Raw genomic sequence first — 24700 nt, 5'->3', positions numbered from 1 at the left:
CTTTTCTTCTGACTTGATGGTTTCAGTTGTTTCACTTGTAACAGTTTTTGTGGTTGTAGTCTCTGTGAGCACCTCTGTCTCGCTTGTTACACTACGTTCCACTTCAGTAGCTGTTTCTTTGGATGCATCTTCTGCTTTTGCCTCATATGTGCCAAATAATGAAAATGTGGGCATCTTGAATGAAGGAAGTTTGCAATCCTCTCTTTCTGCTTCTGCCTCTGGGGTTTTCAGTTTTTTCTCAGGCACCGATATCTCTGCTTTTACTTCTACCAATTCAATTTTATCCTCAGGTTTTTCTATGACCGCATCATCTGTTACTATTTCTGTTTTCACAGTTGGTATTTCATTAATGGATTTCTGCAGTGTTGTCTCAACACCAGTTGGTGAGTCAGCTTCTCTGGGCTCATCCACAGAAGATTCTGTTGTAACGTCTCTTGTGCTAAATACAGGTAATCTGAATGTGGGAAACGTCAATCCTGGTTGCTCTTCCTTCCCTTCTACTATAGCAGATGGCACTTCAGTAAGGTCCTTGAAGACCGTTAGTAGCGATTCACCTTTCTCTATACCTGCTTCAGTTTTAATGGCTACATCCACTGGGATGGTTTCAGTTTCTGGTATGCTGACCTTTACCTGCTCTTCAAAGATCTTCACAAAGTCTTGGGTCTGTGGAGAAACGTCCTTTGATTCAGTATCATTTCCTTCTGTCTTAATTTCTGAGGTGGTAACATGAAGCTCCACGGTAGGGGAAATGGCTTTTACACCATCATCGGTCTGTACAGTTGTGATGGTTTTCTCAACCTTTCTCAGGCACATACATCTCTGCTTTTACTTCTACCAATTCAATTTTATCCTCAGGTTTTTCTATGACTGCATCATCTGTTACTATTTCTGTTTTCACAGTCGATATTTTGGTTATGGTTTTCTGCAGTGTTGTCTGAACAACAGTTGGTGAGTCTGCTTCTCTGGGCTCATCCACAGAAGATTCTGTTGTAAATTCAGGTAATTTGAATGTGGGAAACTTCAATCCTGATTGCTCTTCCTTCCCTTCTACCATAGCAGATGGCACTTCAGTAAGGTCATTGAAGACCGTTAGTACTAGTTCACCTTTCTCTTTACCCGCTTCAGTTTTAATGGCTACTTCCACTGAGATGGTTTCAGTTTCTGGTGTGCTGACCTTTACCTGCTCTTCAAAGATCTTCACAAAGTCTTGGGTCTGTGGAGAAACTTCCTTTGATTCAGTATCTTTTGCTTCTGTCCTAATTTCTGAGGTGGTAACATGGAGCTCCACGGTAGGGGAAATGGCTTTTACACCATCATCAGTCTGTACAGTTGTGATGGTTTTCTCAACCTTTGTAATCTTTTTCTTGTACTTTTTCACTTTTCCTATTACGCTCTCTGTTGGGGATTTTTCATCCACCTCCACCAGTTCTGATACCATTTGCTCTACATCAACCTTCGGTTCCTCAGCTGTGTCAGGCTCCTTCGATATTGGTAACACTTTAGAATCCTCTAACTTTTCCTCTTCGGTGAGCACTTTCTCTGCATCACCTTTTGGTATTTCAGTTTGTGTTGCTTCAGTTGTGGGCACTTCTGATGGGGATTCCAAGTGCACAGACTCTGACCCCCTAGTTGTGGTGATGTCAACCTTTTCTTCTGACTTGATGGTTTCAGTTGTTTCACTTGTAACAGTTTTTGTGGTTGTAGTCTCTGTGAGCACCTCTGTCTCGCTTGTTACACTCTTTTCTTCTGACTTGATGGTTTCAGTTGTTTCACTTGTAACAGTTTTTGTGGTTGTAGTCTCTGTGAGCACCTCTGTCTCGCTTGTTACACTACTTTCTACTTCGATAGCTGTTTCTTCGGATGCATCTTCTGCTTTTGCATCAGATGTGCCAAATAATGAAAATGTGGGCATCTTGAATGAAGGAAATTTCCAACCCTCAGTTTCTGCTTCTGCCTCTGGGGTTTTCAGTTTTTTCTCCGGCACCGATATCTCTGCTTTTACTTCTACCAATTCAATTTTATCCTCAGATTTTTCTATGACCGCATCATCTGTTACTATTTCTGTTTTCACAGTTGATATTTCATTATTAGATTTCTGCAGTGTTGTCTCAACACCGGTTGGTGAGTCTGCTTCTCTGGGCTCGTCCACAGAGGATTCTGTTGTAACGTCTCTGGTGCTAAATTCAGGTAATTTGAATGTGGGAAACTTCAATCCTGATTGCTCTTCCTTCCCTTCTACCATAGCAGATGGCACTTCAGTAAGGTCCTTGAAGACCATTAGTACTGGTTCATCTTTCTCTATACCTGCTTCAGTTTTAATAGCTACTTCCACTGAGATAGTTTCAGTTTCTGGTGTGCTGACCTTTACCTGCTCTTCAATGATCTTCACAAAGTCTTGGGTCTGTGGAGAAACTTCCTTTGATTCAGTATCTTTTGCTTCTGTCCTAATTTCTGAGGTGGTAACATGAAGCTCCACAGTAGGGGAAATGGCTTTTACACCATCATCGGTCTGTACAATTGTGATGGTTTTCTCAACCTGTGTAATCTTTTTCTTGTGCTTTTTCACTTTTCCTATTACGCTCTCTGTTGGGGATTTTTCATCCACCTCCACCAGTTCTGATACCATTTGCTCTAGATCAACCTTCAGTTCCTCAGCTGTGTAAGGCTCCTTGGGTATTGGTAACATTTTAGGATCCTCTAACCTTTCCTCTTCAATGAGCACTTTCTCTGCATATCCCTTTGGTATTTTCATTTCTGTTGCTTCAGTTGGGGGTTGCTCTGAAGGAGATTCCAAGTGCACAGGCTCTAACCCTCTATTCTCAGTGATGTCAACCTTTTCTTGGGATTTGATTGTTTTTGTTGCTTCACTTGTATCAGTTGTTATTGTTGTAGCCCCTGTGAGCACCTCCGCCTTACTTGGTTCCTTAGGTTCCACTTTGAGAGAGATTTCTTTGGATGCATCTTTCGCTTTTGCCTTAGCTGTTCCAAATAATGAAAAGGTGGGCATCTTGAACGGACGTTTCCAACCTTCTGATTCTTCCTCTGCTTTTGGAGTTTTCAGTTTTTCCCCAGGAACGGATATCTCTGCTTTTTCTTCTACAATGTCTAATTTATCTTCACTTTCTTTTGTGACAGCATCATCTGTTTTTATTTCTGTATTCACAGATGAAGTTTCTATTGAAGATTTTTTCAGTGCTGTCTGAGCAACATTCGATGGCACTGCTTCTCTGGGCTCATCCACCAAAGGTTCTGTTATAAATTCTCTTGCATTAAGGAGTGGGATGGTAAATGTGGGCAACTGCCATCTGAAGGACACTTCCCCTTCTTCTGTAGATGTAATTTTCTTTGAGCCATTAAAAATGAATCCTTCAGTTTTACCAACCTCTTCCACTGTTCCTGTTGTACTTTCTGGCATTATTTCAGATGAGGAAATGTTAATTGTTGATTTCAAAAATGCATTTTTTGTTTCGTCCATTTCCTTTTCTGAATGTGTTCCGATTTTGAAATCTGTTTTTGCAAAGTCGGTGCATATTGATATTATTTTTGAACTGCTATCATCTATCTCTCCAAAAGCCGGTTTTGTATTAGGTTCTGCAATGCCTTCTGCTAAAGTTACTTTCGTTTCCAGACCAGTCTCTTTCTGCTGTTCTGCTTTTGCTGTCTCTGTGGTCAAAGTTGTTTTAAGAGTTGTGCTACCAGTATCAATTTGTGGAAATTGATTTTCAGATGGGGCATGTTCAGCCAACTTTTTTTCTATGAACAAGTTTACATTATTAGATAAGCCTAACTCTTGACCTCCATCTCCTGTACTGTCCTGTATAGTGTTTTTCCCAGTTTTTGCTTTAGATTCCTTAGTGAACACAGTAGAAAATCCCAGTTTTGGAAGTTTTATTTTGGGCATATGGATCTTTTTTGCTGTTAAATTTCCATCTGGTAGTTGATTGTCCTCAATTGTTGGATAATCAGCTTGTTGTTTACATTCCTGTAATATAGTGTTACGTTCCATGTCTTCCGAACTTTCTTTTGATATTAATTTAATATCATCATATGTTTTCTGAAATGGTGTGCTTTCTTGTGAAATGTCCTTTATTGTTTCATTTATTTTGTTTTTATCCCCTTTTTTTGCAAAACTAGGTCTTTTAATAGTAGGTAATTTCCAACTAGTTGGTGTTTTATCTTTATTATCATTGTAGTCATGTGTCAAACCCATGTGTGAATTATCTTGATCACTAGGAGTAGGTTCTGTATTTGCATCTAAAAGTGACAACATCATTTGGTTTTCCTGATCAACTGTTCTACTAGATTGTTCCTCCCAGTTTTCAATGATATTCAAATTGATTGTCTGCATCTGATAATTTGGAAATTCTATTTTATTGGAAAATTCATCTGCATCTTCATTTTCAGTTCCATGATAATCTTTACTGCCAGTCAAGTCATCTATAGTTTCCATTGATAGATCTTCTAATTTTTCAGGGCCAAGTTCATTATCTTCTCTTGCCTGTCCGTCATCTATATCTTCAGTATGTTTTACAGCTTTTTTACCTTTTTTGGATTTTCCTACAATTTCTAGTTTAGGCATTTTGATTTTGGAAAGGTAACCTTTGTTTCTCGATACTTCAGAATATTTGTATTCTCTTTCAGCGACACTCTTGTCTTCGTCTGGTGAGTCACCCACAATCATATCATCAGACTGTGTTTCTGCAGAGCTGTCCGTTTCCTCTTGTTTTTTACCTATTTGAATTTCAGGTTTCTTTGCCTGGGAAATTTTCTTAGTCTTCTTTTTAGACTTTTTAGTTTTGGTTTTTTTCGATTTTTGTTGAGTAGAAATAGTTTTTGTCTCACTCTCTGGCTCATCAAGCTTTGACTCAACTAGTACTTTTACTTCAGTTTTATTTTGCTCCATGTCTACATCAACACTAAAAATGTCTCCATCTTGAATTACAAGTAAATCTGTAGTACTAAAAGTTGTTGGTAATGTTTTTTCAGTAAATTCACAGGTTTCCCTATCTTCTATTTTTTCTGATATATCTTTTAGGTTGCTGCAGGTTGCAGGAACATCCTGGTTTTCTATTTGGGAATCCTCTTTACCTGTTCTTGTTTTTACCATCTTCTTCTTTTTGCTCAATGTTACTTTTACATCTTTCAAATTGTTATCAAGTTCTGCCTTTTCTAGCACAGGGTGCAACTTTTCCATGTCGCTTTCTTCGCGACTTCGTCTGCACCTTAGACCACTCATACTAAATGACGGTAGTTTTACAGATGGTGGTTTGAATGGGCTGCTATACTTTTCTATATCACTGTCTTCAGATGTTAATTCAATCATTTTGGTAATGTCATGTGTTTCGGGCTCTGGAAACACCTGTGGTTCCACTCTATCGGTGTTTGAAATTTCAACTTCAGTTTTTACTTTTTCCTCTGTATATTCTTCTTTTGGTTCATATTGGCTACCTTTTATTTTTGATCCAGTCCAGTTCAAAGATGGGATCTTAAAACTGGGAAGTTTAAAATGTCCATCTGCTTTTTCTGTAAGGTCACTTGTTTCACTGGTTTCTTTGGCATCAATTTCATCTGTTGTTTGACCCTCCATGGACATGTCCTCTCTCATTTTTTCCGATGTACCCAACTTTGGTATTTTTATAGAAGGCATTTGAATTTTCCAACTCCTGGAATCCTTGTTTTCTCTTAGTTCCTCCTTAAAAGTCTCCGACATCTCCTCATCCCCACTTTCTGTTGCTTCTGAAATTATGTTGTTAGTTTCTTCAGGATTTGCTATACCAGATTTTGTCAGCCCTATCTTTGGCATTTGGAAAAAAGGCAATGTGATCTTACTTTTCTCTGTTTGCACATTTGTTATATCAGTAATATCTTTCAATACATCTTGTTGACTGGTGTCTAAAACATTTATCTTACTTTCTCTTTCAAAATCATCTGATGGTAACCCAAATTTTTCATATTCTAACTCATTATTTGCATATTGTACATTTGTGGACACAGTATAATGTCCCTTGTGCCCTTTAAATTTTGGAAGAGAAACCCCAACTTTTGGTAACTTCATTTTTGGTTTATTTTCCATACTTTGTAAGTTATCGGCATGCATATCTTTATGGTCTGAATCTTTGTCATCTAAGTTTTGTATCTGATCTTCATCCTTGGTGTCCACCTGTTCTTCTTTGACTTCCATCTTACCCTCTGTATTACAGGTTCCTTTTTTTGAAAGTGAACCAAATGAAGGAAGTTTAAATCTGGGCATTTTTAACACACCATCCCTGTGTTCATCTGCAGTCTTTCCTTTATATGCTAAAGCATCATCTTTGTCCTGACCTTCAGTTATTTCTTCTACAGGAATAATCTGCTTTGATGGTAGATCCACAGCTAATTTAATTCCTTCAGATCTTTGAAAAGCACTTCCAGACACTAGTGGGTGTCTAATTTTAACATCAAATGACTTTGAGTCTAATGTTTTAGTCTTGCCTGTCAGAACTATTCCTTGAGTCTCATTTTGTAAACCAACATCATCTTCTGCAGGTTTACTAGTATCTAAATTTCTTTTTTGGAGATTGACCACTGAACTATTTTCCTTATCAGTTATTACATTTGCATGAGTAAATAAGACTTTTTGATCTGCATCAGTTCTAACAGTTTGACTTTTGATTGGATCCATTTGCACAGAAAACAGGCCTGATTCATCAACTGCAAATTGTCCTTCCGCTGTTGAAACAGTGGATCTCAGTTTCCTATCTCCAGCTTTGTCACTTTTTATGTCTACTGCCTGATCTTCACTTAAATATCTTTGTGGAGATTTCTGCCCACCGAGATCTAATGACAAATCTTTTTTACGCATGTAAGTAACATCAGTTTTATTCACATCACTTATGATATTTCCGGCATTTAAGTAATCTTCACTTTCGGATCTAACTGACCTTCTGTAAAGTTTAGGTAACTTGGGCATTTTTATAATAGGCATTTGCAGTTTCCAACCTGACACATCTGACTGATCCTGAGGCTTTCCTTTCACAGAAGACTCCATAAATGTAAGATTAGATTGTTCTTCTTGTGAGACACTAAATAAGGGCCCTTTAAACACGGGTAGTTGAAGTTTAATGTCAGCGTCACCTGACAATTCTTTGACACCAATTGCAACCAAATTTTTATCAACCAAAACATCTTTATGATCAAGAGTAAAATCGGTACTTACTTTTTCTCCTTTGTCTATCATGAATTGGGTTTTATAGGTACCTGTGTACTGTCCTTTGTCTTCATCCAAAATTAATGAGTCTCCTCGGGTTCTGTTCTGTTCCTGAAGAAGCTCTGTAGATTTCTCCAACTTTTTCTTCTTCTTCTTGTTTTTTCTTTTTCTTATTCCTGAAGTTTCTTCTGTGGTGGAGCTTGAAGCATCATCAGAAACTTTAGGCTGGTCACTTGTCTCGGTAGGTTTTGGAAACTCTTCTTTCGTGGTTAACTGAGTTATTGGTATTTCAGTTGCAATGGTTTCATGTGATGTCTTGTCATATTTCCTTTGGATTGGTGACACCTTGCAGGGTGAGGGTAAGTTTTTTTGCTTTACAATTATAACTTCAACATCTGGATGTAAGTTTTTTCTTTCCAAATTTCCTGTCTCTCTGCTAGATGAAGTGATTGTAGACTGTAGTGATAAGCCTTTCTTCATCTGTGTTTTTGGAGTGTCGTGATGTTCTACCTGAACATGTATGCTGCTGTCCAAGCTTCTCTTCTCTTTTGATCTATCACAAGTTTCTTTTCTGTTTTTCATTGAAGTCTTTTGTTTGTTAAATGTTGTTGTCGTCCGACTGTGAATATCTATTCCTGAAAATTCTTGGCGATGTTGCTGTTCTTTCCCTGAGACAAATATTTCATCATCATTCAAATTAGCCTCTGTTACTTTTCCAGAAATGTCCAGTGTTTCATCTTCATTAGTCTCTGATGTACTTCGAGATCGACGATGGCCTAAAAACCTAGTATTGGTCAAGGACTGAAATTTAGGCCAGGAGAGTCTGTCTTTCTTCGAACGTTTCTTTTTATTTTCTCTTCTTCTGACAGTTTGTTCTTCTGTTATTTCAGATGCTATGGTAGGATCCTCCTTACCCTAAGAGGCAAAAAAACATGGAACAATTATACAGAATTGTTATGCATATACATGGAGATTTCTTCAAAAATATTACTGAAATGTTATTTGTAACTAAATATTTTAGAGAAGAACAATTGCCTATCCTTGTCCTCTTTCATAACCTAGTGTTTACATTACAAGTATGAATTCAGCTATTCCCCAAGATGGTTATCCTATAATTTGATAGGAGATAATAATTATGATATTGTTTTTGCAATCTGGATACAATCCACCAACAGAGAAAACAGAGAAATGTTTTTTGCTGGATTTAGGATTTCCCTATGTTTATAGGGTATATTAAAAAGCAAAAATAAACTATTTGGTGTAATCAATGAGTTTTTCTGTAAATAAATTGTTACAGTATATGGGGAGAAGATTCATTTATAAAATATCTGTATATCTCAGATTCATAATATTTGAATGTTTGAATACCCCATATTTGCAGTTTGTTTAAATTGTTACTGTTTTTTTCATGTTTCTCCTACTTGTTGATTGTCTTGGGAAATGATGTATAGTAAACTCACTATTGTAACTGCTTAGTTTGGCTACAGAGCTATGACATTTCTCTACTGCTCCTTCAGAACTCTGCAGCTGATGAACCTGCCAATATATGTATGAGAGTATTACACAAAGTATTTATGTAGTGTGTATATGTATATATATATATATATATATGATAATCAATGTTGTAGAATATATATTAGAAAAACACACAATAAATAATTGTATTTTTTGTGTTTTGTATGTCATTGCTATCTAATTCAAACATGAGTATCCAAAGTAACAAAACAATGTAATAACTGGAGCAATTTCTGATACAGATGCTGGATCCAACAATGGGAATTGGTGTTATTTTATAATACGTCTTGTGTTTTTATACACTATCCCAATTAAAATGCATCTTCTAAAAGGAGTGTGTGTACCTGTATCGTCCTCTCTTTTTTGAGTTGCACAATAGATTGCATTTTCTCTCGGTCTTCTTTTCCAAGCTTACGCTTCAGCTGGAACTCCACTCTATATGGTTCAGAATGCTGCAGGATGCTAATGGCATCTTCATATGCGATGTTGTCAAAATAGATTGTTGCACTTAGTAGCTGATCTCCTGCAGATTGATGAGAATTTTTGTATGTTTTTTTTTTTTTTTTTTAACAAATAAACTTTTTGGCCAAAAGATAAAGTGAAATAGTGTTACCTTCTTTAATACAGAAGATATTGGATTGTGGAGATTGTTGGGTGACTTCAGAGACAATTATGCCTTCTGTTCCACCTCCAGCTATAGTGAAGCCTTTAGCGTTAGGTTCTACTTCGGTGCTTAAAGTCACCTCCATTGGTTCCTAAAAGATAATTAAATCAATTGTTGAGTTTTTTCATAAGTTGGTTTAAAAGGTACCCATTACAAAAGTGATAGAACTAGCAGAATACAATGCCAAACATTACAAAATAGGCCACCAGTCCACATGGAATAGGGCCAAATAGTAGGCCACCAGTCCACAGGCCCTATTTCATAGGGTGACAATGCTGTTTTACCTGCACTGATTTCACTGCAATCGTGCAACCTTGCACTGAAAACGTTTACCACCAATGTACCCTCTCACTATCACTTACAATAATCCTCCTTGTTACCCCAACATAATTCCCCCTGCCAACCCTGACGCTTACCCTTTTTGCAACTGTGGGTAGATTGTTTAAGAGCAATGTGTACAGCAATCTTCTACAAACCATTTGAAACCCTTTTGGTAAGCTTCAATAAACCCCTTTTCTCCGGTTTTGGGATGCTAAACTTTGATCATGGTGCTACCAGTCACTAAAACTACTCAAAACATACTGAAAGCCTGCTGGCAATTTCCTGACAGTAGGTTTTCCAATACGATTTCTGTTTAACATTAACAAATTGGAGCGGAAGGTTGCTTTAAAAGCTTTCAAAAAAACCTGCTTGAAGCGAACCCAAAAGCTTGGCAAATTCCTTGTAAATGCCAGCTGTACACATTGAGTCTGATTTATTAAAGCTCTTCAAGACTGGAGAATATAGACTATCTATCTACAGTTATAAAACATAAAGGAAGATTCCTGCACATTTCTAGAGACAGCTTTAATGCACTGACAATTGTCGTCTTGATATATAGTGACTTTCAATTGATCTAATAGTATGTTTTTTCTGCAGAATTGTCAATAAATTATACATACATCCGAGTCCATCATCTTTGCAAAAGGGTGTGAAGTTCGTATAATGGACGTCTTCCTTATACTGCTGGAGTATTCGGAGTCTGCATATGTGGAACTGCCCTATACAAACAAGCAAATATATACATACATTTTTAAATAAAAAGAAGAATAAAGTTGGACAAAGTGCAGGGATCTACAACTGATCAACTACCCTACCAGTGTTATAATTTGTACAAGGTCATAAACAAAAATAATGAGAAATAAAATATGTATTGAAGAGGAAATATAAATTAGGAAATGCAAAATGAATGAATTAATTTAGTAACCGATATCATGAAACCTAACATATATTTATTATAATTAAATTAATTATAAATTAATATTTACTGAGCACTGGTATCACAAAACAATATTTTTTGTGACAGTGGCCAACTAAGAACTCACACTTCAGGTTTGGAGTCTGCATTTAATTTCTTACAATAATAAAAATAATAATATTTAATGCAGCAGAAGTGAGACACCCTTACCATAAAATATCATATATGGGTGGGCTAATCATGCCACCCGTGGGCTGTCTGATTACAACACCTCTTGTTTTGTTCAGCTCGATTATTCCAATTGACACTGAATATAGTTGTGCATGTCGCCTGCAATTATTGTGTTGAGTTTTTGTATTACAATATTCCTCTCCATAGCTCCTAATATACATAACAGTGTAATTTTTCTGCATGCAGGTACTCATTTACGTAATACCAGTACCTTTTTCTTTTTTAATGGTAACTAAAACATATTACACATTTTTCTTTGCAAGATGATTGGCTAGTAGGGGGTTACAACATTTTATTTTTCCATGTTGGTGTATGCATTGCTTTGCCAACTATGCTCTGTATTGCTTACCTCTGGATCGTTATAGTATTCATTTACAGCATACTCATATACAGGTGACGATCCTTGAGGTCTGGGTCTCACATTTTCAATCTCAACATCAATTGTCTATAATGAGAAATGCCCAGAAAAAAATACTGAAATTGGAAAGATTAGGAATGTTAAGCATGTCTATTCATTTATAGCCCATAATCATATGGTGCCAGTATACCACTGAGTGGTTGGCAGAGTTCCAGTCTGGAACAATGTGCATCAATCTATGCCCCAGATGATTAAAGTCTATTACCCCTGCTCATAGTGTCTACCCAGTCATACTCACAGGTAGACAGACAGACCAATCTAGGTAAACTAGTTAAACTAGTGTAAACCTACACAAATGTAAAGCTCACTTTCACCCAACATTGAACAAGCAAATTCTTAGAGAAATCATGCTAATTCAGCTGGTTCCAGGGGTAATACTTATATTTCACCAAACCCATTATATAGCTGTGCTCCCATTTACTATCTATTAGCCAGCTGCAGCCTGATCATACAGTAGCTCGGCCCAGCCTATCATGGATTACCCCAAGGGTAAAGTAGAGGCAGTGAGAGCGCCTAGAACTTCCCAGTTCAGTAGGAGCAATGTCTAGGTCTGGCCAGATTTAGAAAGTCCAATATGAGACCGCCTAGCAGAATGTTTCACTTTCCTAGATTCCTTTACAAACTTAAAGGAAATATCTGATTGTTAGTAGTAGGTATAGAAGTGGACAGATGTATGGGAACAGAGGAGAATAGCAATGGGTCAAGCCTGGATGAAAATGATAGCAAAGGCATGTGTGATTATTGTGTTATTTTAAGCAATGTGTTCAGTGGAAAGAAATCCCTGCCTAAATATTTCTTTTTAACAATATGCATTAAAAGTATTTTACCGTGTCATCATCTTCCAGATCTGCATCTGGGTCTTCTGACTTCAAGGGCTTTTGGGAAACTGAAATTTAAAAAATACATATATTATTAAATTTCTTAGAGACACTTCATTGTTAGACACATTGTACCTGTGAATTACCGCGCAAAGATTAACGTGGTATTTTGCAAATGTTGCAATAAATTGTAGGTAGAACTAAACCTATTTTTATTTAATATACGAAAAGAATAAATCCCCTATTGTGTGTTTTATGTGCGGCCTGTGTACCACTGGAGAGATTCCAACAGGAAATAAGAGATCTTTTTAAATGTAACAGAATCACCATATTAGTGACAGGATCAAAAGTGGCCCCTTAAAGGGATTTCTTCACCTCTTGTTCTTTTAACAACTCTAACATTTTCTATTTCTCATCACTTTATGTTGTGATCTCAGAAATCCTCAGGACCGAACTCAAATCAAAAAGGTAAATGTATATAAAAAGCTACTTTATATAAAATGTATATTTACATACAATCTACAGCAGCTTTATTTTTTACAATAGGCTTGTATGCACAGCCACTGAGCAAAAACTTCACCAGCGCCATTTTTGTGCAGGGCACTGCAACCTGTGGTATGTGCATTGTGGTATGCTCTAGTGATGGTCCATCAATGCCTACATTAGTATGAATTGGCATGACAAGATAAATGCCAGGTCTTCCTGCAATGCAAAGATGTGAAGCCAGCCTAAAAAGGAATGCTCAATCCAAAATTGATATTCAATATTGGAAAGTGCATTTAGTTACTCCCTCAACCAGCTTCATATATCTCCATATGTTAAAACCACTGAATGGCTTTTTAAAGAAAGAGAGTTGGCCGTGGGGCTGCCTATCTGATAGGAAGTTTTATGGTCAACTGCAAAATATCACACAGTTGTCTGACAACACTGCTGCTCCATGCAATTCAATGACGTAGAGTTGTCAGGCTTAAGCAGGAAGTGTTACATAGTAGGTTAGGTTGAAAAAAGACATAAGTCCATCACGTTCAACCACAAGGGAAATAAACATATCTCAGATTTAAAACCCTATAAGACACAGTTGGTCCAGAGGAGGCCAAAAAACCCTGGTACAATTTGCTTTAAACAGGGGAAATGAACTCCTTCCTGATTCCATGAGTCAATCGGATGTTCCCTGGATCAACAGACTGGTATCTTTACTTTAAAGCCCTAATACCCAGTTATATTCCATGCTTCTAGAAAAGCATCAACAATAGTTGCTGAAACTACTTCCTGAGGGAGCCGATTCCACATTTTCACAGACCTTTTAGTGAAGAATACTTTCCTTATCCGGAGCTTAAACTTTTTTTCCCCCAGATGCAAAGAGTGCCCTCTTTCTTTAAATTAATCTCAAAGTAAATAATGGGGAAGAGAGTTCTCTATATGGACTATTTATATATTTATACATGGTGATCATATCCCCCCCTTATACATCTCTTCTCAAGGGAGAATAGATTCACTTCAGCTAATACTGGACAGAAACTTTGCAATAAATTCCTAAAAGTATTCACCTAAATCTGTATATATTGTGACACGATGGAAAACATACTGAAATATAAAACAGAGATTTAAACTCTAACACTCAGATCAATCCTTGCTGGGAAGCACTACTGAAATAGGCAGCAAGGAAGCAATGCTGTAAAAGCAGAGGCTTGATTTAAAGAACATGTTTTTGACAGCAGATTACCAGCAACATCATTGTGTGATATGAGCCCAACTGTACCCTCAGTATACAATATTCCAACTTACCACTAGGTGGTAGCAAACAATGAGCATTGCAGAGCTGTAATGACTACAATGATGATGTAATGAATTATTTTGGTTTCTGACTCATCATGAGACATTCTCATTAATCAGAACATAATTGAATTTGTTTTAGAGCTGCAGAAAATATTTATGAATTAAATATTAATATAAAATAAGTTACTCAAAGTGTCAGTATTACTTAAGCACTTTAAAGCGTTATCTAGGGCGATGTAGCCAAATTTCATGACCGGCTTGTTGTGATCTAATAGGAACATTATAAAGAAGAACTCCAGCCACATCTCTAAATACACAGTGCAATAAATGAATAGAATTGTTTTGTCAATGTTTGTTATTTTTAGCTATAACATAAGGTCACAAATTGCCCATCCTTCCTGTTCCCCTAAACAAAAAAGGAGGAGAATGAGGAAAGGCAATTGTCAGTGCTTCTGTCAGTGATAGTTACACAGTAATACACATTCACACATGAACATATACTAAGCACAATCTTTTTCCCATGCCGTGCTTTCTCCAATCCTTCTCTTGGGGCACAGGCTTTTCTCTTCTAGATGCTGCCTCATCTAACTTCCACCATTTCTTACCACTCCGGGTATTAGGGGCAGACGTCAATGCTAGCAGGAAGCAGCCAGTTGCAATCTTCCTTCATTCCCTGTGCCACACCGGCAATCCAAGCAGTAGATACATCCATAAGCTTTTCATAAGTAACAACAAATGTCATCCCCTGTCTCTATAGATGATATATATACCCCTGGCAGCAAGTCATATAGAGTCTGCATGGTATACTGGCTGGAGAAGAGTTGCCTCAACCCTCGCTTAGCAATTGCTGGCAAAAAATAATAATATATATATATCTATATGTCCTTTAATAACCCTAATTCATGGTCACACAGTGTCCTGGATCTGAGTCTTTTCTCTTTCATACATGAGGGAGGAATTTTTCTTTCAATGTCGATGTCACGGCCTGAGAACCATGGGCACTACCTATCGACTATCCAGCGCTGGGGTATCTTAGGATCCAGGAGAGAGTCTACAGGTGATATCAGTGTGAGGATGTCATAAATTACCTATAAAGGTGCCCCTAAATAGTGTGTAAGGCCACCAAAGAGGCATGATAGGCCCACACAATTTTGTAGGTATATCAAATTTACCAAGAAAAATTGGAGATGCACCACTGACAGGACCATTTCTCTATAGATTAAAAACAGGGGTCCCCAACCCCCGGTCAGTGGCCCACTCGTCTGACATGTGGGCTGCGAGAGTACAGAGACCGGTGGCCAGAGCCGTGGACCATGAACCTGTACGGATCGGAGGCTTAGGGTGGTGGGTGGGATGTCTCTCTGGACACAACCTGCCTGCTCTCCCGTTGCAGGCTGAGACCCACAATGGGAGAGTGGGCGAGTTCTGGCATCATGACGTCATTCATGGTGAAATATCTTCCCCTTTGAGTGACACAGGACTCCGTAGATTCAGTGGTCCATGAGCTGCAAAAGGTTGGGGACCACTGGGTTAAAAGATCAATAGGAACAATAAAAGGAGGCCCCAATACCTTTATACTAGCATGTATCCAACAAGCAACCAATTGCATGTAATACCAAAATGATTACCTATAAAAATAAAAAACAAAACAAATCAAAATGTTAAGACCAGTCAAGCCATTGTAGAGATTGGAGAGAGCCCCCATGTTCCTGCATCAGTGCCTAGACAAGGTTTTTTAACAACCAAGAAGAATAGACCAGATTGTGCCCATTACCATGAGCCATTAACTACTTTGCCATCATAGATTGCAGGTCTTGTCCTTTTTGTGTGTCCCCACTGAAACACCAAAGGAGCCGACTCTCTTCTCTCAACACGCTCTGCACACTCATTAATGCCAAGGGGCTCTAACAAAGTCATCAGCATAGTAAATGGGCTAACAGTATAAAAGCTACGTATGCTCATCAGATGATTTATGCTACAGACGAACAGTCATGCTGATTTTAGGTGAAAATCTGATACGTGTACATCGGTCCTCCCACATTGTCCATCAATCCTTCCTATTACACTGGCCTCTCAATGTCGTTCATCAATCTGCCATATGTACAGTGGTACTCCAACGTCATCCTCAATCCATCATAGGAATGCACAGCAGGGTGCTGCTGGCTAAACCCCCTTCCCCTCTAAATGCAACAGATTGGCACTTTGTGTACAACACTAAAAAGATTGTTTCCAAGGACAATCATCTGACACCCATCAGATGTCTGCATAGGGCTTAAAACAATCTAGTTATAAGAGACTATTAATTAACTTTGCATACAATGTTATTTTCTGAAAACTGGTAATACAACACAGCAGACATGTATTAGCAGTGTATGCTCTTTGGGCATGAAAAGAGTCAAGGAAATTTTACAACCAGCTTCTATTATTTTTGCCTAGCAAGTGAATAACATGAATATTAAAATAACAATAATATTCATACATTATTAATAGTAATACAGATAATGTTAAAGAATTGAACTAAGTGGTACCGTTCACTCGGACACAACAGAGCTGTAAGTCTGGACAGAGACAGCATATACTTTGACTAAGCCCATCACAAAATACATGCAGACCTATTTAATAAAACACAATGAAAGGCAATGACTGCATGCTAAATGCAGGAGCCCAGTAATAGCTAATTAGATGTCTTCTATTTGTGATTTGACTGTAGTAAGAGAAAGTTAGGTTGTTACTTTTGTTGCACTTTTTATTACCTTATTAAAGCAGAACTAAACTAAAGAAAGAAAAAAAATGTGAGCAGGCAGGTTGATTATTTCAGTACAGACAGGTGATGTTCTTACTGCAATAAAATATCTGCCTGATTGCATAATGGTATCAATATACTACACCAAGCTGTGCATATGGGAATTAATAAATATATATACAAGTGTCATTATGGGGGCAGCACTTTGCACTTTTAACATACAAATGCTCCCTAGAAATCCATGATTGGGACATATCTAGAAGAAAGGGTATCCAATAACTCCATTGTACAGCTTGCATACGCAATGATCCATTGTACCTTAAGGTTAAGTTAAGTCAATCTCTAACTAAAACATTTTTGGGTTTGGAAAACCTAAACGTTCTGTGCCTTATTGGAGGAAATCTCCTTTAACAGAAATCTCCACAAACTCTCTTTTAGTTGTCACTGGAAAAAGTGCTTCTATTGTAACATCTCATCACCCCCAGTTCAGTTGCAAGTTGATCAATAGAACAAAGAGACAAGATAAGAGTTTCTGTGACTGGAAACAATCGTTCTTGATTGTTTCCAGCAACAACAGAACCAACAGGCACTGTACACACAACACTGTTCAGTTCTATGGAGAGGGGAGAAGGATGAGCAGGAGGCACCCCGCTGTATCCCCCCCATAGGATTAGACAGTAGGCATGTAATATTAATATATAATAATATATATATATATACACACACACACACACACACATACACACTTTATAATTACATACAATAGACAGCAACATTTTTCTTAATTATCGCTTATAATGTCACAAGTAAATATATGATGATACGTTCCTTCTGCTAAACTGCTACTATAATTACAAATGCACAGATTACAAATAATATTCCTGTCTATACAGGCTGTGCATGGTCTAAATACACAAAGATCAATAAAGTGATATCAGCTGATTTAAGGAAACAAATAAAGCAATTCACTCAATAAAAACTTTTTCTGTTATGATTACAAATCTGACTTTAGATCCAGGGTCTGCAATAACTGCAACAACAACTGTGCAAGGTTGGAGTTAAGGTTAAAATTCTCCATCGAGCAAACTTAGAAAATAGTTAAGTCTTAAAATAATACATGTAGCTGTGATATAAAATATGCAACACTTATCTCAATTCACTTCTGTAAAAGTGAGCTTACATAGACAATCAAACTTTATCCATTCTTTCCAGCTAGCTAGGACTAAAAAGTGCAATAATAAAAGTCAAAACACAATTGTGCAATCCTTCACTCCTACATCTGCTGCCCTTACATAATATTGAAAGATTGCCATATCATTGTTTAATTTACAATATAATCCAAGCATAAATACTGACTCTGTGTCACATGTCTACTCTGGGACCAAATATCCCTTGTTCCTTTATATAATGATGTAAATAGAATAAAATAAATGTGGATGCATTTTCACTGTTATTTTGTAACCTTTTAAATGCAAATTTAAAGTAAAAAATTGTGATGCAGAACTTGATTGTAAGAGGATCTGCACTTACAATTTTCTTTTAGTCCCCATCTGAAAAGTCCAAAAAATACATGGTAATCCTGCCCAGGGAATTCCACTTAAGCTTCATGTGATGGGGTGGCAACAATGCTGCACTGCTTCTAAATTCAGAGCGGTGTTGTCCCTCTAATATAGGCTGTGCCTTCTTACACTACAGTAGAATTATATAATGTTTCAGGTGGTAAGGGTATCAGCAATGGAACTGCTGGGTTTTGTCATTCAGCACCTGGCCAGTTCTGCTTTATAGATTGGCAGCACTGCCTCTTTCACTTAAACCTTCCCACTGTGAGACACTGATGAAGGAGGATTTGGCTCAGTCAAGGTAAAATGAGTTGGGGTGAGGTGGGGTCCCCTATCCCCTGTGGTGCCATACCTCGTAAGGAACTTAGTTCTACAGCATTGAAGTGATCAGAGAATCTGAAAAAACCCTGCTTACCATTCAAATGCAATAAACCCGTCAGTAATCTATAGAGAACCTCCAATTCCTTCCTTTTAGGTTTGGGCTAGTGAGTCTACAGGTCTGCCTGTGCTTGGTTTTATTTGCCTCCTACAAGACCAGGCTGCCATCTCCAATCAACATTGTTGTGTACTTCTAAAGCAAAATACTAGGAATCGGAGTTAGATCCTACCTTTAACGTGGAATTATACTTAAACTTTTAAGTATCCACGGTCAAGTAGGACATCCCTCCTAGCTGCCTAATCATTCCAGATATCTGGCAAAAAGCTGATCTGTACATGTTCAGTGTCAGCCTTTATTGTCAGGGTACCGGGCAATTCCCACTTCACCTGCGTGTGCTGGGAATAATGAACGCCTGCACAGGTTATACCAATAAATATGGCCAAAGATCATCTACAGGAAGAGAAGAAAGAAGAAGATGGCAGCACCCTTTGAAGGAACAGAGACAGGTAGTCAAGTATTTTAGGATTTGTTCCACTCAAAAGAATGGTATTGACACCATTTCAAATTGTTAACATGTAAAAAAAAGAGAATAAAAGTTATCAAATCAGAATAAAAAGAAAAAAAACACGATCACGGGTGGTGTTGTACACTTGGAACCACATGGGCACTGTCCAACATTTCATTTCTGACTGTACTTGTGCTGTATGTAGACTAACATCCCAACCCAGGACCTCCACATATTGGTGTCCACACTAAATTGCACTCCTTTTTCATCTCGTGTTTCATTCTTCAATTTCAGCATCACCCTAAGATTTTTTCATTGTTCACAAGGGCTTATTTCCATTTTTGGAATAAATATAAAAAGTTATGTAATTACATAAACTTCTAAAATATTTAACAGGAAACAGATGATACATTGTTACTACAGCTATTTGGAAGACTCCATTTGTTGAAGATAAAACTGTTTTTTTATACAAAAAGTAAATTTGTTTTTAAACAGATGAAAAACGGCTTTTTAACTTTTAGATGGGGTGATGACTCCCTAAACCAGGGTTGTCAACGTAATTTTTTTTGGCACCCAAAGGAATCCTAAATATGAGTTACAGCTGACCTGCCGCTGTGTTGAAATAGCACCGTTACTACATTTCCCAGCAACACTCGCATCCATAGACCAGCGGGCTCTCTGCCTATGTGTGGCCCGCATTGGACTGTTTTATAGACGCAAGTAATGCCGGAAATTGTAGTAGCGGCATCACTCACGTCTATAGACTAGTGGGCTCTCTGTCTATGCGTGGCTTCGCATTGGACTGTTTTATAGACGCGGGGAATTGTAGTAGCGGTACTAGTTCAGTTTCAATTTTGACCCGCAAATTTGTCTAGGTTTTTTGGGATCCCTTCACTGGGAAATATGTTCACCTAGAGAATATTCTCTAGCAGAAACCAAGTGACCAATGGCTCCACATTGGTCACAAATCTGCCATAGGATGGAGTCTGGGACTCAGAGTAAGCTGTTCAGACTTACAGTTAAAATGTATTAATTCAATGGAGCACTATTGTTACCCTAAGTAAGTGATGTTCAATGTTCAGATAATGTTAAAAATGTCAAATATGTGCCGATATTGCAAGAAAATGATTACATAGAGCAAAGATTTGATAAATGTTTATAGAAGAGATCAATGGCCATGAATTTGGGACTACGTATACTGCAACCTAGATAGATACAGTACATGGCAAGGAAGAGATAGTTACACCGACCCTGAAGTCATGGCCAGAAAGAACACAAGACAATCATTGTTTGTTCACATTCTTCAAGTTGAATACACAAAGTTCTCCCAAACTGTACATTTCCCATTTTTATATTGTATCGTAACTATGTAGCCTTGGTCCAGGGCTATATTTACAATGTAAGAAATTCATGCTTCTTCCAAGGGCAGATTTTTCTCATATATATAACAATTTACTTGTCTGTCCAGTGATCTCATACATTCCTGTGATCTCTGCTTTAGCTGCACAGTAGTCAGATGTCATTATTTCCAGATGCCATTATTTCCAGGTCACCCTGTTGACTACTGAACTCTCCTCTATGTTTTAACAATAAGATGGGAGAGGATTCCTAGAAGTCCTAACTAGGGCGACCACCAAAATTTCTGGGGCCCCTATGTGTAATATCTTTAGTACTGCAAATGTCACTTTGAGGTTGAAGTTCAGTCTGGGTTAATTAGCAAAGGAGTCAGGTGCAAATGAAGTCTGACTGACCTTCCACTTCCACCCGGCTCCCTTGCTAGATAGCCCAAACCCAACACTTTCACCTGGCTAGCTCGGATTCTCCACCTTCACCTGGCTAGTCAGCAATGGAGCTAGGTACACATGGAATGTCTAGCTATTTAGCAGGGGTGCCAGGTTCAAGTGAGGGGCTAGGCTTCTTTTGCTCCTGGCTCCATTGCTGGCGTACCAGACCCTCCCCATTTACCAGGTGTGTGTGTGGCTTCATAACACTAAATATTGGGTGTGACTTAGGTAACAGCTGGATATAGCCCAATAATTGGTGAATTCCTACACTGCCTGTTCCAACACACATTAGGAAGTGAGAGGAAATCTTTTATTATACAGTTGGTTTATTATTATATATTAGACACTCAATGGTTTCCAGAGCAGATCACTTTCTCTCACACAGGATTAACAGTTTATACAAATGAATTTAATGCTCTCCACCATTAAACAAATACAAACTTTTTTTCTCATTTAGCATACAAAACCAGTATATCAAGTACACACCAATGAGCCCCCCCATAGCTGTTCTCATGAAACATTATGTTTAAATAAAGGGGTCATAAAAAATGGTTACCCAAGACTGGCCCCTTATCAAGTAAATGTACTGTATGCAGAAAGGGGAATGTTTCTTGATACATAGTGGTGAAACTGCGTACACTTGCAATTTTGCATCTTTTATGATCATTTTCAGCATCAAAGAGTGAAAAATGACTGAATCAGAGAGCAGCACAATGCTGTGCTGTTCTCCTTTGATCTATGTAGCGGTCATTCTCCATCAACTGTTCATGGAATTATCAGGACAAATCCATGAATGATGTTGGGCAACCACTGTAAATGTCAGATTCATCTCCGAGACAAACACGACTCTTCATATGGCGAGAATGATCTGACAAGTGTACATAGCCGTAGCCTCTTAGTCTAAATTGTACTAGGTAGATGGGCAGATAAGTATCTTTAATGTGAATCTCTTCTTCATTCCCCACCTTTCCTCTGGGCCATCCGAAAGGAAATACCCAGTACCATGTGATTCTTTTCCCTTCCTCTCAAGATATGGCATTGGATGTCAGAGTGAACAAACAATGTTATCATGAAGGTGTAAGGAGAAAGACTTTACCCTAGGTACCGGATTTATTAAAGACTGGGAAAATAGACTAACATGGGAGAACCTGTGGCGAATAATGAAACCTAGAATGGATTTGGTCTAGGATTGAGCAGAAAGAGCAAATGATTTAAGACAACCTTTTCAGACTGGCGGACCACTAAATTTACTGGCTCTGGAGCAGGAAAACGGGTGTCACTCAAAAGGGGAAGAAACTTCCCCATTAGTGACGTCATGATGTCAGAACCCACCTACTCTCCCATCACAGGTCTGGGCCTGCAATGGGAAAGTTGGCGGGTTGTGTCCAGAAACACAACCTTCCCTACTTCCCTGAGCCTGCGATCAGTACGGAGAACATAGTCCACGTCTCTGGCAGGTGCATCCCCTCAGTGAGGTCCTTCTCCTGACCCCACCCAGGGGTGCACCAGCCAGAGCCGCAGACCACCAAAAGTTTCTTTTCTTTCCATCCACCGATTTAAGAAATCCATTATAGGTTTGCTGGATCACTCGGGTCCCCCCATGATAATCTTTTTTTTTCCTGTCTTGGAACGATTTAATTCTTCAGTCCCAATGTGCGTTTGGACAAGACCTAATGTCCTCTTAGTTAGGATCAGTCCACCTTTTGGCTATTATATCTGTTGTGGACTATGGTGGAGCAATTTCCTAACCAGGGTTACCCTGTCCAATCATTACCAGCCATTCTAAAGAGGATCCGAGCCTTCCACGTGTTAGGTTATCGGAATTTTACAGGCTAAATGAGATTCTTCCTGAAGAGACGGTGGGAATAAACTACATAATATTAGGTTGAGTTGGGAATTTTGTAGAGAGTTTTTTTCCCATTGGCATTTTCTAAAAGGTAAAAACATGTTTGATTTTACAGTGTCAGTCTATCCAGAACCTAAAATCTAATTTTTTTTTTTTTTTTTTTTAATGACCCTTTAAAAACAATGATCAGAAAAGTTTAAAAAGGCTTTTAGCACTGTTGTCAGCATTTGGCCCTAAGTGGCCTAGACCTAAGGAAGAAGAACTAAAATAAGCAGTCCTACAAAACTTGCAGGTTGTGGTTCCTTTATATTCAATTATTTTTTGGATGTTATCTGGTCATGAATAAATAATCCCACAGCAGAGCTGTAGGGGTGAAGTGTCTGGGAACAGAGCTGCATCCATAATGCTGCCTTAGGATGTTTAAATAATGGCACCATTTTGTACCAGCTCTGCCCCTTGTGTCAATGAATTATTTTAGTAAACACGAACATAAAATGAAATAACAATGTATTGGGTGTGCTTTATATGCAGAGCTATATTTCAACTAAAGTAAAACATGAGTCTTCCGACTCCTCATAATATCCCTTGTTCACACTTCCTCCAATAGTTAATTTGTTTTAAATACCTACATGTGTACAGGTGGTAAAAATGTATTTGGTGGCCTGAACTGCTTGGTAGTATCACTGCATATTAAAGAACAGGTGGAGTAAAGAAAAAAAACTCTGGTAGCAATAAATCAGTAAAATCCAAATGTAAAGTTAAATTACTGGAAAGTGGAGAAAATGAGATATGGGGGAGAGTAAACTGGGGCAAACCAATGAAGTCAGGGTTCAGACCACACAGACAATGACAAGAGGGGAAAATAAATCTATATAAAAAGCAAGGAAGTGTCAAAACTCCTCGAAAGGTAGTGTAAAATCCAGGGTGACCACATTTTCTGAATGAATTCCACCTCTTTATGTAATCGAGTGGCCATATTTTCATTAATAAAGAAAGAATGACATACACTTTGATGTCAGCCACTGTAGGGTTTCCCGGCAAAGCTTTTTTCAGATAAAAGTAGTTAACAACTTATATTTGAGTATTAAAAAATTGTCAACATTGGTATATTTTGAAGCTTGATGCTGCCCCAGGCCCACAAGAACCATATTAATTTTAGCCCTGTATTCAAATGCTCAATGGAGAAGAGTCACAATACTTTCAAGCAATATGTGACCTTCTCCTTTAATTCATGGTCTTAACTCCTTATTAGTATTTCCTCTTATACAAAGCATGCTGCTATCAACAACAGTCAACACTTGAATACTTTAATAACAATTTTTTCCTCCACAGAAGGAATGGTTTTTTTCAGCAAGGGTGTCATCATAACCTGTGCCTCAGGCAAAATGAGGTCTGAATCCAATTCTATAACCCCTGCCAAAACTTGTACCTGCAATTCCAAGCTCAGAGTAACAAGGAGGCCTGATGTGATAGATTTTATATTGTTAGTACTCATAATAAAAATGATCTGTGTGTTTTTTTCCTTTGCACTCTTGAGGTTTGATGCAGGATGAGGTGTTTCCTTTAATATGATTTCTATTGTTTTCACAGGGATACCTTTGAGAAGTTTTGCATTAGTCATACAAAGTTCCTCTATACAATACCGACAATAAGCGACATTCTTCACTTAATTAGAAAAATCACAAACTTGTAGGTCTTTGGTAGTAATAAATCAGGCATGTTCTTTTAGTCTACATGGGTCATTTATATTATCAAAGTTCTACATTTTCTACATCCAATGAAATAAAGTTAAAGAAAACCAGTCACAAATCTATGGCATATGGCGATAAGAAAAATCAGTACATACGTCAGATGATTCTCATCTGATAATCACCTGAGGGCTGATATCGGACAAGAATCTGGCGTGTGTACAGCCCTCATCCTTCATTTTGGATCTACCAACCATGAACGATCGTAATGAAAGTGAGGGGGAGAGAGCATAGGGGGGTGCTGCTCCATCGTTCTCCTGCTCCATGGAGCAGAACAGTGCAGTATGTACA

General features: G+C 38.0%; 1 protein-coding gene across 1 annotated transcript in view; it reads right to left on the bottom strand.

The window, feature by feature from the left end:
- The window catches only part of AHNAK2 (AHNAK nucleoprotein 2), a 38178-nt gene that overhangs the window by 2387 nt on the left and 11091 nt on the right, over positions 1-24700 (bottom strand). The window contains exons 2-9 of the mRNA XM_072427661.1: positions 12079-12137; positions 11183-11278; positions 10307-10405; positions 9315-9456; positions 9046-9224; positions 1811-8101; positions 799-1717; positions 73-713 (exon numbers count right to left, since the gene is read on the bottom strand). Coding sequence (XP_072283762.1) covers positions 73-713; positions 799-1717; positions 1811-8101; positions 9046-9224; positions 9315-9456; positions 10307-10321 — 8187 coding nt within the window. The 5' untranslated portion in view covers positions 10322-10405; positions 11183-11278; positions 12079-12137. The remainder of the gene's footprint in view (positions 1-72; positions 714-798; positions 1718-1810; positions 8102-9045; positions 9225-9314; positions 9457-10306; positions 10406-11182; positions 11279-12078; positions 12138-24700) is intronic.

This window comes from Pyxicephalus adspersus, chromosome 12, assembly GCF_032062135.1.
Source record: "Pyxicephalus adspersus chromosome 12, UCB_Pads_2.0, whole genome shotgun sequence".
NCBI classification, from domain to species: domain Eukaryota; kingdom Metazoa; phylum Chordata; class Amphibia; order Anura; family Pyxicephalidae; genus Pyxicephalus; species Pyxicephalus adspersus.
The sequence above is the reverse complement of the archived record's forward strand: the minus strand, read 5'-3'. Positions and strand labels throughout refer to the sequence as shown.